Source organism: Aethina tumida, chromosome 1, assembly GCF_024364675.1.
Source record: "Aethina tumida isolate Nest 87 chromosome 1, icAetTumi1.1, whole genome shotgun sequence".
Lineage (NCBI taxonomy): Eukaryota > Metazoa > Arthropoda > Insecta > Coleoptera > Nitidulidae > Aethina > Aethina tumida.
The window spans coordinates 67,849,667-67,864,109 of NC_065435.1; the positions used below are offsets into that span (position 1 = coordinate 67,849,667).

Below are 14,443 nucleotides of genomic sequence, written 5' to 3' on the forward strand. Positions count from 1 at the left end.
CACATATAAAAAACAATTATTTTAATTCTATAGTAATATGTGAAATACTTTCATTATTTAATTAACGAAACGCAAGTGAAAATACTACCGCTAACGTTTTTCATTCCGTTTATCTCGCATAATCTTATCGAAGCAATAAGTCGAGTTTGTTAACGGGAAGAAAGTTCAATGTTTTTAAATTACATAATTTACATCAAATAAAACGAGCGACAAAAATCTCCCACAGTGTAGCGACATAAAAAATAAGCCCGTTATTAAAGCCCCATATGAAAAATGCCGGAAAACAGACGTTTTTATACGATGGTCCGTGCAAAGAACAAAGCGCCGGTATTTGAGCGTGGCAATGTGAAGTCGTAATCTGGGAATTCCTCGATTCATTTTCCTAGTCGGCGGAATGCGATAACAAACAAGGGTGGGGAATAAGGGCGCGTGGAATTTTAGGCGCGCGCCTCGCACCTCCAAACGTGCTCTCGGAATTGCGCGAACCGCGAATTTCGGACCAACGGACCAAAAGGCCTACTAGCTGACAAACCCGAACGAAAATCTACATTTTTGATGTTAAAACAATAAAGACACGTATTTTGTGTCATTTAAAATAATATGAAAATACTTTGGACAATTTCAGTAATCGTGTTTTATTGATTTCTTATATATTTTATAAATACTTCAATAGCAATTTTATGTAAATCATTGAAAAATATAAATTGGAAGTATTGAAATATAAGTTTATTCTCATTTTTCACATTGGTTTTAACACAAATTTTTATTGTAGTGTCCATTAATCTCAACTATATGTATAAAAATGAATTTATTTTATATCTTCAAAAATATATATATTTTTCACTTTAAATTTGCCTTAAATTTAAAAAATACGGTATATTTTGTTCAAATTTTTTATTAAGTATTAAGAATTTTACAATAATTTCATCAAATAATAATACAATAATAAAACTTGGTATAATATATCCCATTAATTATAAAGTTTGTATATTAAAACTTATAAATTCTATTTAGCCTTATTTACAGCCTACTAGCTTGTGAAAAAAATATATGCAAAAATAAAGAGGTAAAACAATAGCTTGGGTGTATATAATAAAATGTTTTACAAAAAAAAAGTAACCAATAAAAATCCATTCTACCAGAATGGACACCAGCCAATATAACATTGACATAAATTCTCATTACTAGTGGCCTGCTGAATCAATAAATCAACTTGCTTTTGAATAGTTAACGATTCCTCCTCATGACTGAAATCGTGTCCAGTCAGCTTGTCCCTAACTCTATTAATAATTGTCACTGCTTTTTTATTAACCGCTTCTGGCTGAGAGTCATCGTCCACGTCGGAAAGTAAAACAGTTCTCTTACCAATGGTCATTGTCAAACTTTCAATAGAATTTTGATCATGTGACGTGGCCGTCGAAAATGTCGCATCATCACCGGGATTATTCCTTGTCGTAGTATCCATTAATCTCCAATTTAACAAAGGATCATACACAAAAGCTTCCAGGACCGCCATTAGACTGTCTTTGTTTCGGTGCAACACCGACATCACAGATTCGCATGTACTTCTGTATGTTCCTTCGATTCCAGTCACCTCCATGGCTTTCGTGAGCATCCTTGTAAGCCGGAACGGAATTTTTTCGGGGAATTTCTCTCTAGTCATCGCTACTTCGAAACAATCGCCGAAATCTATGTGAAGAATTTTCCCACTAAGCCTATCCAACATCAAATTCGACGGATGACGGTCTCCAAGACCCAAAATATAACCGACCATGCTCATGACTGCCAAGGATCTGGTGTAATTTGTTCTGCGATCAAACCACACCTCGGAGGACGGACTTTTCAGCCACAACAACCTTGCCAAATCATTACCATGCGTGTTTTCCAAGGCGTGCTCAAACACTTCCACCTTTTGCATGACAGTGAGATGATCGTAATCAGGCGCCATTCTGAGCATGATTCTGTGCTCGATGTTCAACAGGATTTTTTTCTTTTCTCTATAATCACGAATAAGCGTATGCAATGTATCACAGTGGGGCACCCAACCGATCAAACCCGAATTTGTACTTAACGGTATCACGGCGTATCTTTGGATTGTAAGATTGCGCCTGAACGTTTCTGGATCTTTCAACAAAAGAGTGTTGACCAATCCGAATAGTTGCATTACTCTTTCATCTTGTCTGAGATCTTCATGACCCTTCAACAAGAACATGTAATCTTTTCCATTACTGCCACGAATGATGAGTTTTCTTGGACGTTGCTTTGAGGTGATGACTTCGAGGGACCTGTTAAATTCGGAAATTCGCACCAAAGGTTGACCAGGAGCGTAACTGCCCGGCACAGCCAGCTCCATATCTTTATATCGTTGGAGCTCGGGCGAAACGTATTGCAACTCCAGAGAAGTAATTTGAGGTAGCTGTCTCGAAATTCTTCTGAAAACGTGGTAATATAGATCCCAGGCTTGATTTAAATCACGAGTGTTGCCGGAAATCTGTAAATATATTGATAAGATTTAGTACAACAAATAATTATGTAATAAATTACTCTGAATCGTTGGCACCAATCGTGGGCGTCTTGTAAATCCCTGCCGTACGCCTGATTGAAACTCGTTTCCTTTAAAGTCTGAGGTCCTCTCTCCATCATTCTATGCAGTGGTTCTAAAATTCTAAGCATACCATCCACGTCCCTTTCACCGAAATACAATCTGAAAAATGTTTTATAAGTGAATGGAACCGATAAAAAACGAATCGAACTAACCTAGACGCTTCTTCGAGACCCTCATGCCAGATTTCATGCCACAATATGGCGACTCTGATTAGTTCTTCTGAGGCGACCTTCGCTTGATTAACGAGTGTCGGAGAATGCTCACTCATCGAAGTCAAAATCTTGTTTGCTGCACACTTTCTCCAAGTGGAATTGCTCTTTGCTGCCACCGTAAGCGGATACACCAACGCTTGAGGAAAAGTCTTTCCTACAATTACACTAACATGAACTAAACTGAAATATTTTGTTTGAAAGAGTATAATTACCTATATCTACTAATAAACGATGGATTAAATGAATTGTGTTACTGTCGATTCTGGCTATCAATTGTGGAATAACTTGCAGCCATGTGTTCTTTTCGACCAGTCTTATACCTTCCACCAAAGCGTCAGAAACTTGTGGCATTTGACCAAAATCAAACCATAAGGTCAATAGACGCAAAGTATCTTGCAAAGAACTCCCCTTTGACAAGTTTATAGACCTTAAATTTTTATTGTTAACTCAATATCATTACATATTTAAATTTTGTTGTTTACCTGAAGAAACCTTGTACAGCAGACACTATTAACTTAGTGTGATCCATAGTTTCGTCGTCTTGGAAGTCCTGCCGAACCAAAGTCTCGAGCTGTGTATCGGCTGTAACTTTATCTTTGTACTTTTTAATAGTTTGGAAGTTCATGTAAGCCCAAGCGTGCCAAGCCTTATACCACTGAGGATCGAATTCCGTGGCTTGTTGGTACGACCTAAGTACAGGCACAATCGAGGTGCGGGATATTCCTTCCAGTGACTCTTGCCAGCTGCCCAATTTCAAATAACATCTAAAATTTAAGAAAATTAGAAGAAAAATATGGAAAATGGTGGCAAATTGCGTACCTTGCCAGCAATTTCCTTTTGTCTTCACTTTCTAGATGGTCGTCAGTGTCTTCTCGGTCAAACTGTTTTAGGAAGAGGGACAGCTTATTGAACGCCTGTGGCCTTTTGTCGGTGGCCCATAAATGTTTCGTATATGCAAAGGTTACATGCGGTTGGGTTATAGGTAGAGGTTTGTTTGGATCCGTTTGTGGATCATAACCCATTAACATTACCAGCGTTTTATGCGATAGCATCTGTAGCATAAGTAATTTACATGAATATATACAAAAATATAGTCAAGAAGAATGCAATAACTTACAACTGATCCGCTTTTTCTGCACAGCGACGCATATTTCAACCAAGTGTGAATGTCCTCGTGTGGCTGCAGTACAAGAGAGTGAATTTGTATGATTCGTTGCCAGTCTTCGGCCAGTCGCTGACCACTCTGTAGTCGCTGCCACCACATCTCTTTTAGAGTTTGTCTCCTTTCAGGCACAAGCTTGTAGTGCATAACCTCTTCAAGTTCGGACAACATTTGCACCTGAACCATAGCACCATAGGCTCTTTGATAAGATTCACCAGCCATCGCAGTCAATTCAGTATCCAAGAGGTCGCGAGCCATATCAATGTACTCCTGTTAATATTATTTTAATATAATAAAAGTAAATTGTTTGAAAGAGATTATTTACCTGACTCTTCTTGTATTCCTCTTTGTGTATGTTCAAAATAGCTCTATAAAAGGATCCGTCCATCGTATCTTCGGGAATTACGCTAAGGTATTGTTCCATGGATTCCCAGTTATGTAGTCCAAACGCTGAGATGGCAGCCATTCGACTAGCCTTCAACACATTATCCTCTGAAAGCAACGTATATTTTTCCTCGACGAGAGAGTGCAAACTATCCCATTCACCAAGTGCCTCCAAACATCTGTAAATATTATAAAACTTATACTGATTTTAAAGTTTTAAGTGTTTCTAGTCCTACCTCATTTGACCTAGACATGCTTCTTCATCAAACTCTCCGGAGTCTTTCTCTTGGTACAATCTGAGTGCTTTGTCCCAGTTGTGTTGCTTTTCGTACCATCTGATCTGTACTTGGCTTCCGCCCTTTTGCATTACGTGTTGAAGGAGGCCTTCGGCCGCTTCTTTTTGTTGTAGTTTGTTATTGATCGAAATCAACGCTTCGACAATTTGGGCGCTTTGTTCTTCTGTCGTTGCCCTCTGGAACTCTTCTTCTTTGTAGTACAGAGCTTTCGCGTAAGCCCTGCATCGCATAGCTTGTTCACCCAAAAGCTCAAGTTCCAAAGGCAACGGACCCTTGTCACAGTGCTCCATGAACTCTGCCAAATTAAGTATGGTTTGGGTAATTTCTGGCACATCCACAGTCAGGGCCTTCTGCAGACATTGCATAAGTTCTTTTCGAGTGTTCTCGCTCAGTTCCGTCCAGCAGCTGACAAACGCCGCGTTGAAGAGATCACGCGGCAGTTGTGAATAAGTGGAAGCTAGTGGGTAACACGATCTTAAAGCCGGAATGGGCGACTGCTTAAGAAGTTCGGTGCTCAAACGTCTCAACCATTCTAACCAATCGTCCTTGGAAACTCTCCTGTCTTGCGTCCAGGCTTGTTGGAGATTAAGTTCAGACACTTTGAGCCTCTGTATCGTCGTGCTGTCGGGTACCACTTCGGCTTCCGCGCGACTCTTCGGTTTACCACGAGGTCTTGATAGATCCCAATCCTCGGCCATGGTGGTATCCTTCTGAATCTTCGACACTAGCAGGTCCCAATCCTTGTACTGGATCTTGTGCTTTTGCAGCACCTTGTTAACCATGGGAACGAAGGTCTTAAATTTTCTACCCAATTGCATCACCAACGAACACAGCGTTTCGAGAGCGGTTGGTCGCAATTCGGGACAGTTGTCGATGGTCCGGACCAAGGGATGGACGATGCGCGAAACGAAGTTTGAGAAGTCTAGGATTTGGGCCAGCTGATCGATCGTTTCCAGGGCCTGTTTCGAAACGGCGGTAGGGCAGTCGTGAGCATCGAACAATTTCACTATTGGAGGCAATATGAGATGCATGTAATCATCCAAATTGTTTCCGAACTTGTGCAGCGACTCCAGAAGTCTTATGGTATGCCTCCTGTCCTTGGATGTATCGTGGTGTAGAACTCTCAGGATTTGAGGTATCAGGCGGGGCAAGTACACCCTAAATTCCGCACCTAAGGCACTGGCTATGTTCTCGAGTAACATGATTATGGTTGCTTGGATTGTACTGTTCGGCGTCCAGAATTCCTTTACTAAGTCACAAATGTCGTCTAAGTAATTACGGATATGTTGTTTTACAATAGAAATCAGTTGGGTGAGTTGTTGGAACAGGAACTCCCTGAATGTCATGTCAGCCGTTCTGACAACATTCAACAGACTGGGAAGCACCTGAGCTATATACGGAACACATTTTATTCCTAAACTTTTAAATGTAAAGGTAACAGCCTGTACCACCATTGTATGATGCTGCGACAAAGCAGGGTCCTTTATTATTTTCATCAAAGTCGATATAGCCATAGCGAGGAAATACTCCTCAAGAGTGCTGGAGCTCATGGTAACCAGCATCTCGCTAGAATTCAAACCTTCATCGTCACCGACGTTCTTATCCGTCATCGGGATTAAAATTGGAGCTTCAGGTTGATAATCGATCTCGCCGCGGTTCATTTTATGTTTGTAAGGATCCAAAGCACCTAAATTATATAAAATTGATAAACTGATTAAAATCCTAATGGCGTGTACCCACCTAACAATCCCAACACTCGGATGGTTTCTCTTCTAATATAAGGCTGTTGCTCTGTCTTCAAAAAATTGATAAGTACATCGAGCAGACTCGGATAATTGTTGTAAGGCTTTATAACGTGACCAGTGGCACCAACCAACTTGGCCAAGGTACAGAGGGCGGCACCACGCTTCTCTGGCACTGACGCATCGTTCAGTATATCTAGTAGCTTGTCCATCAGTTGTGGCATCCAATCCTGCAACTCGGAGTCACCGCCAGTAACTTCAGCCAAATCACCGATAGTCGTCAGAACCGAGAGGACGACGCCAGGGTTGGGCTCCGGTTCTTTCAGTTTAGGAACAAGAACCTGAAGAACCACTCATATATTATAAATAAAAATGTGCATACAGAAAATATTACCTTAAGAATGGGTTCCATGTATGGTCTGATAAGTCTCGGAGCACTAACCACGAGTCGATCCAACATTTTGGCACCTTGCTCCTTGTTGCGGCCGGTGCCAGAATATTCCATTTCGGTCAGTAGTTGAATCAGCGTTTTCCTCAAATACGGCATTACGTAGGCTGGATTCATGGAACTCAACCGACCAATCATAAACAATGCCACTTCACGTATTTCAAATTTCTCGTCCTGAAGCGCAACGAAGAGGGCCGCCAAAGACTCCGCCTGAGCTGAAAGTGATTTATGGTAATTCCATTGAATTATTCAAAGAAAACTAGGATGGTCTATCAAAATTTTGTATATTAAATAAATTCGCAATATAAGCATAGTAAAAGAATTGCTCGAATATTAATATGCATGATTCTTGACGAATAAACTGGATTCCCCGCCTGTGCCCTGAACACTTCCCGCCACGTATTTGCCAAGTGCCGCTTCGCTGTTAGCCTTCGCGCGTTTCAACAGCTCATTTTGACCGGCTTTAACGTTCTCGTCTTTGGCACCCCAGGCCTTCAGCACTGAAGCCTGCAACGCTCTACCATAACTGAATGTCAGCGCCCACGGCTTCTTCGCCTCCAGTGCGTTCATTGCGCTGAGATTGATTGTGGCCTCTTCCTCGGACTGACCACCGGATAAAAAGGTGACACCCGGCACGGCCGGTGGAACGGTACGTTGAAGGGCTGTGACCGTTGCCAGAGCAATATCTTCGGGGGACGCCTTCTCTTTGAAAGCCTGTCCCGGTGTAACCATGTTGGGTTTCAGCAAGGTCCCTTCAAGGAAAATGTTGTGGTCGTGCAGAGCTTTGTACACGAACGACAAAACAGTTTCTGTGACTTTCTGGCACCGTTCCATGTCGTGCGTCCCATCGGGAAGGATTTCCGGTTCGACGATCGGAACTATTCGATTGGCTTGACAAATTGAGGCATAACGGGCCAAAACGTTAGCGTTTTCCAATATAGATTGATAAGAGGGTGTATTTTCCGTAATCTTCAGTACGCAACGCCACTTAGCAAAATGACAACCATCTTTCTTGTACTGGGCGCAACGTTTGGCCAAATCGTCCAAGCCCTGGGTGGTACATTCGTCGTTCGGCGCCCCGAACAACGGTACAACTCCGGTGTCGACCTTTATGCCTGGAATTATACCCCTTTGCTTCAGCAGTTCTATAAAAGGTACCCCGCAGTCGGACTTTTGATAAACCGTCTCGTGAAACAAAATCACCCCAGAAATGTAGTCCCCGATGGTAGGACATGTGGTGAACAGTAACTGACGGTATTTTCTTCGATTTTCGTCAGTATTTTCGGCGCCGATCTCTTGCAACCGTTTACCCATGGTCGAGACCGATTCGTCGGCGGCCAGAATACCTTTTCCCGGCGTGACTATTGCGTTGGCGATCTTGCGCAGCTCATCTTGAAGGGCGGTGTCCGGGTAATTCCATAGGGTGGGCATTTCGATCGAGTGTTCAGGGTAAGTTTCAGTTTAAATTAGCACAATGACAAGTAATTTTGACAACTGTTGTTACTATGGAAAACAGTTTTACTAATAGTGCCATGTAAAAAATAATATAGGAATAATTAATAATAATTGTTACTGCCATAATATTACATATATATATATATATATATATATATATATATATATATATATATATATATATTACATATATATATATATATATATATATATATAATATTACAGTACTGTATGGATAATCTGAGCCTTAAAATTATTTTTTCTTTTATCTGAGGCATTCATTTATAGAATAACCAGTTACTTAGAGCAGATCCCGAATTAATGCTCAACTGAGATTAATAACATTTAGTTAAAAAAATGAGTAAATTATATATTCAAAGATAGATAATTCATTTTGATCTGATAAAAGATAATTGACTTACATCCATAGAAAATTCAAATTTCATAATCTTTTTGAGGATTTTTAATCACTTTCGCCATTTGAGTAATATTTTAAACTTTACAAACATTTCAAGTCCTAGCAGATCAATATCGGATAAAATGGTCTTCAATTTATTACATGGTATAACGAAAATGTATTTAATGACTATTTAATTTCAATTTCTAGGTTCAAATAATGTAATTAATATTCATTTCCTCTTCAGTCATTTGGTTTTCTTCCCAGAAAATCTAGCTGTTCGAAACGAAGAATGTGAGTGGTTTCACGAAAACATGCCTGAAATAGAAAGAAAATATTAGAGCTTCAGAGACGAGCAACTATTGGACTGATAGAAAGTTCTAATCGAAGATTTTTATACAGTTTAAAAAGATGAATCAGAAATTTTGCAATAAATTTAAATATTTAATATTCTTTCTATCCTAACATTTTCATTGCTTACTTCGTCTGGGTTTGTCTATAATAGTTTGAAATATCCGTGATTAAATAAACTAATAAGTAAAATAGTACTATATAGTCAATTGCATGAAATTAGAACTTTTTAAAGCAAAAACTATTCGATGGAAACGAATTAAGTACCGTTGGACGCATAATAAACTCACCTTTCTAATGAAATCATCATCGATCGAGCTTGTGGTTTATTCTGGATTGCACATTAAGTAAAATGATGCTGTAAACTAGTATAATTGTACTGAAATATATTATATATCATATATTATGATGAATTAGTTCTGTAATAGGGTAATCTAAAAGGGGTTTAAAAACTTTTTCTTCAGTTTATCCATACATTATTGTATTATCTTGGTAAAATATTATTATACTCACCCAAATGGTGGTCGAACGTGGAGTCCAAAGACACAAGAACCCCATACCGTACAGCGGCCTCCGTGTCTGTGAGTCCGACTTCCAACAGCCGGTATAATACAAAACCGACCGTCTTCGAAATATTCTCTGATGGGTTCTTGGTTGTGCTACGTATAGCATGCCTCAACAATCGACACGTCGTTTTAACCGCCTCCAAACGAATTTCCGTCTGATCGTGAATGAGGAAATGTTTGGCGCAACGATCGACGAACGGTAACAAACGCTGGCCCTCGAAATCGAACGTGCCCAACGTGTGCAACGCCAAAACTATTATCTGGGTGGAGTTCTCGACGCTGCCACCCAGCGAAGAGACGTTTATGGCGAGATGGCGTGGCATACCCGGATGCGTCAGGTTCTTGCCGAGAAGGATCACCGAGAGCATCTTCAGGAGGCCTAAATGAAACAATATTGGTGGTATGGTATTCTGTGCTTCCATTAATAAACGTTACCTAAACTTATTTTTTCCTTGTGCTCAGGAGCCCTTTTGGCCAACTCTCTCAGACAGACAGTCAGAGACTGTGTCAACCCGGTAGCCAACATTTGATCCAGCAGTTGTGGTATTTCCATTTTGTCGTGGCTCTTTAGGGCACGCGCCAGGAATGTGATGCACTTGAAGACGCACGAATCAATGGGAGTGCGCTTTTTTAACGTAGACTCGACTCTGGGAAGTGTTATTTTGATTTGTTCCATTATTTTATCTACGTATGGACTTATTTGTTCCTCGACAGCGATCGCAATAAGACCTAAATTAGAAACAACAAATTATAAAAGGAATTTCAAAAGCTTTTAACTAGTTAATATGACTTTTTCAAATCATTAATTAAAAATGAGTACATTTTAATTTTGAATATACAGCGGTATACAGAGAAACAGCACACATTATTATTTATTGTTAATTAGGAAATTATATTTAAAATAATCACACTATATTTTTTCTACAATTATTGATTTCGTGCCTAAATCAAAATAATCTCTTCCAAATGTTATACAAAATAAATGCACAATGCTGCTCATAGAAATAGTACATATTAAAATATATATTTATTTGAAATTAAATTCCACGAGTCTTCAATTAATAGACACAATTCAAGTAACTGACGGTTTTTGATGTTTTTTTAATCGATGTCGTTTATACGTTTTAGATCGGGACATTGCGTCGGCTATTCGAGAACCTCAACATGATTATCATGTATAAAATTACAAGTAACTAGTAAATTATCGTTGGCAAATAATTCCATCACATCTCTCATCATATCTCTATACATGAAACATGGACCGTTTCACCAATAATTTTTTGTAAAAAAGTAACCCAAAACCATAAAATTTCCTAATTTCTAATGTTCCTATTAATATTCTCTTTTGATGCCAATGGTTTCTTCACTGAAATGCTTCCTTGCAAGTTTTATTCATTCACTCGACGTCTAATTGTTCTACTAGACATACTGATATTGCAAGATTCAATTAATTCATTTTTTATCTGCCTAGAAGACGAGAAAGCATTTTGTTTACTGAGTCTTTGTCTGTCTATAAAGAGTCTTCTTATTGTTGTGAGATTTTCCTATTGTATTTTCAATTGAGTGTGTTGTTTCATATTTGTTAATGCACTGTAAAACATTTTTCAGGAGCACTTACGTTTTACGAGATTTCAGCAATATTTAGACCTTTATGTTTCTTGATAATTAATTCACTATTCTCTGGAGTGCAATGCTTCTTTTTTCCCACTGAAGTGTGTTTTTCAATAAAATAATATAAATCCTACTAAGAATTAAAATTCTTACTATTAAAAGTATTGTTAACTAGTAGTTAACAAAATATAAATATATTTGAATGTGCTATTTGGCCAACTAAATCTACTTATGGTCGTTTAAGGTAATATATCGGTCGTCTTTAAGATGTGTGACAAAAGCAAAAAAGCGTATATAATTTTATGAAATAAAATGTTAGGTTATGTTTAATTTTAAATTTTGTGCTATTTGTCTGGTCACCACTGTATAATGCTACAGAGATTATAGAGGTCACTTCTCACCATATTTTGCCAGTACTTTCAAAAAATTAACGCCATATACAAGAGCATTTTGCATTTTGATAGATTTTAATGTATTAATTAATTAGAGCAAATCAATTTTACTAAAAACTGTCCCTCAGTGTGTGGACCCAAAGGCCTTAAAGTAATAATAAACAATTGCTATTTATTGTAACAGTTACTTATCATTTCTCTACCCAACTCCTTTAATTAATACCTTAATTTCTGAACAATGACGGCTATCCAGAGAACGCAGGTGGGACACTATCTCGCCTATGACAAAGGTTTTTATTGACATAACGTTGATATTAAAACATATGTTTTTTATCTTTTTATTCTTTAATAATATAGAATATAATTCAATATTTAAACTAAGATAGAAGGGTAATATGTTGTAAAAGTAGAATTAAACAAGCAATAACAGTTTTATATTAAATTCCAATGAATATTAAGTGCGCAAATTCTCCAGAGGCACTTTTAAATTTGCCTCTTCGCGCCAATTAGTTTCATCAGTAAATATTAAATATTTCTATTTGGTTTCAACATTCGCGCATGCACTTTAAGGTTGGGCTATTGTGTTAATGGTAGGGGAGTTGAGGCGAACCTCTAGCCAATGAGATAACTCCAAATACCGACACAAACGAAGTTCCCGAACATTGCCGATTTTTCAGTTTCAAAAACTACTTGGTCGTGTATGTGTGTCTGGTGTATTCAATTGAGGTATACCGCTTCTCTTTTTTATTATAATATGGCGTCAACCAGTATTAACATGAAAATATTTATTAAAATAAGAAATGTCGATGAAATAGTAGATTTTTGTGGAGGAATGTGAAATATGTTATAAACTGACATTTGGCAACGAAAATTCTTTTATCGACTCCATTTTGTACTCTTTCAATGACAATTATTGGTTTTAATAGTGGCCATCGGATATTCGAATTAAAATGCTGAATTTCCGCCCAATTTTATATTTCTCTACTTACCAATTGTGACAAACGCTTGCAGCTTATTTTTTTCTCGGCCTTGTAAAATGTTAAAAAGATAAGTCATAGTGGATGGTAAGTGTTCAGTCACAAACATTGTTTTATCGAACGCAGCCAACCTCGGCAAAATTGCCAGCAAAGTTTGTTGAACAAAACTAGCCCTGTAACAAAAAGAAATTAACCATCCCGGTATGTAACCACTAATTAACACATACTTCGTAGCAAAACGTTGCGCTAATACGTCCAAACATATAAACTCGAATTTATCTAATACCAGTTGCCTACAAATGAATGACTCCAGTATAATCAGTTTCTCGGGTTGTAAATTGGGCAGGACATGCGTGACCGTTTTTTTCGGCATGTCATACATGAACAACGGCCGGTCGAATGTGAACTGTTCGAATTCCATCGAGTTGGTCGGATCTGTGCTGTCCAAGAGTTGCGTGTACCTCTTCTCCCAATGGGCGTTCGAAAAACGAAGAAGCTCGTTCAAAATCAACAGCGAACCGTGAATGCGTTCGTCCCTGATCCGTTCGCCACGTTCAACGGTCAACAATTTACCGGATTCGTCGTAGCATTGTTTGTACCACGACGTTTTCTGTTTTTCTTTCGCTATTTCTCTCTGGGCTACGACGACCAATGCGGCACGGAGTGCGTCGATTGCGCCTTCTCTGATCGCCGGTTTTGGATCTTGCACTGCGTAAAATATCAGCTCGAAGAACTGGGAGACTTGCTGGTAAAAACACGTGGGTGTTGTGATGGCCAGTTCTTTTAACATGAGGACTGCTGCATGTCTCTTTCCCTAAAGATTGTTTTGGTTAGGTTAGATGTTACAACATATAATAATATACTTAATATGATTCACTGAAAATATTTCTTAAAACTTTTTAGAATGAAGTTTTACATAGTTACCTCATTTCTGTCTCCTCTAAGCCATTCATAAGCTCTATTTACTTCAAACTCTACATACTCAGAAGCCTTTGTGCCAGACACTTCAGTGAGTAAGCCAGTTGCTTTCACAACCAGTTCCATAACACCAATATCATTCGAAGGCAACATACTCCTCAAATAATTAGTAAATCTAGCGATTCTTGTATCCATGTCGCCCATATCGGCCCCAATAAAACACACTGAAACCGTAAAACAACACTAAGAACACGAATATTGTAAACAAACTCAAAAATCTACCAATGGCCAAGATGCCCCCTTTTTTCTCGTTGACATCGTTGCTGGTAAGCATTTCGAAGATCTGATGATTGAATTCCTCGACAAAATTAGTGATTTCATCTTGTGCGGCCTCTCGCAGTTCACTCTTCACGTACAGCGATAATTCTTGGGCACTCTTGAGGCGAACGTGCTCGTTCTTCGATTTTAGATTGGTCACGAAATTTTGCATCGCTGACGTCGACATGATGGTACGCGTTTTTCAATCACTTTTTATCAACCAAACATTTCCGATCTTAGCGAAATGCTACCATAAAAGAGAAATTTTTTGGTAGGTTATGTTTATGAGGAGACCAAAGACCTATTTAGAATTGACCATAGAATACCAACTGATGTACTGTGCTGGTGAAATATAGATGGCGTTTGCAGGTCCCAAATTATCGAAATATTTGATTTGAGTAGAACTATGTAACCTTATAAATAAAATAAGCTCTTAAGAAATAAATAAACAACTCTCTAATATTGTTTTATCAATAAAAATAATTATGATCAATAACTCAAAAGTGTATTTGGTAAACTCGTGTTCTAAAATAATTATTTTATTGTAATTCTATTTCTAATTTAAATTAATATTATATTAACTTACATCTGTGTAATTACCGTATTTTT

At 38.3% G+C, this 14,443-nt stretch overlaps 2 protein-coding genes across 3 annotated transcripts; both read right to left on the minus strand.

Annotated features, from left to right (window-relative positions):
- Positions 1 to 879: 879 nt before the first annotated feature.
- Positions 880 to 14,144, minus strand: LOC109608742 (serine/threonine-protein kinase Tor). 2 transcript variants are annotated; one of them, XM_020025268.2, is made up of 17 exons: positions 13,799 to 14,143; positions 13,523 to 13,740; positions 12,826 to 13,412; positions 12,611 to 12,771; positions 10,054 to 10,347; positions 9,566 to 9,997; positions 6,796 to 7,064; positions 6,400 to 6,742; positions 4,600 to 6,346; positions 4,305 to 4,542; positions 3,935 to 4,249; positions 3,637 to 3,869; positions 3,300 to 3,581; positions 3,030 to 3,244; positions 2,758 to 2,971; positions 2,545 to 2,704; positions 880 to 2,491 (listed from the first exon to the last, which is right to left on the minus strand). In XM_020025268.2, exons 1-17 carry the CDS (start codon positions 14,019 to 14,021, stop codon positions 1,136 to 1,138), a joined length of 7,287 nt encoding a protein of 2,428 aa, XP_019880827.1. In that variant the 5' UTR covers positions 14,022 to 14,143; the 3' UTR covers positions 880 to 1,135. The 2 variants fall into 2 exon arrangements, with proteins under 2 accessions (XP_019880827.1, XP_049817913.1); XM_049961956.1 differs by having other exon boundaries at positions 12,611 to 13,412; positions 13,799 to 14,144.
- LOC109600557 (fructose-bisphosphate aldolase-like) lies at positions 7,117 to 9,651 on the minus strand. Its single transcript, XM_020016724.2, has 2 exons — positions 9,566 to 9,651; positions 7,117 to 8,370 (listed from the first exon to the last, which is right to left on the minus strand). Exon 2 carries the CDS (start codon positions 8,278 to 8,280, stop codon positions 7,183 to 7,185), a length of 1,098 nt encoding a protein of 365 aa, XP_019872283.1. The 5' UTR covers positions 8,281 to 8,370; positions 9,566 to 9,651; the 3' UTR covers positions 7,117 to 7,182.
- Positions 14,145 to 14,443: the final 299 nt, after the last annotated feature.

Bases quoted from the DNA above. Each gene is read 5' to 3' on its own strand.
- LOC109608742 (XM_049961956.1), bottom strand. From the start codon at position 14,021: ATGTCGACGTCAGCGATGCAAAATTTCGTGACCAATCTAAAATCGAAG. The intron at 10,348-12,610 runs GTAAGTAGAGAA...TTTCTAATTTAG, and splicing joins GCAAGCGTTTGTCACAATTG to GTCTTATTGCGATCGCTGTC. The intron at 6,347-6,399 runs GTGGGTACACGC...TATATAATTTAG, and splicing joins CCGAGTGTTGGGATTGTTAG to GTGCTTTGGATCCTTACAAA.
- LOC109600557 (XM_020016724.2), bottom strand. From the start codon at position 8,280: ATGCCCACCCTATGGAATTACCCGGACACCGCCCTTCAAGATGAGCTG.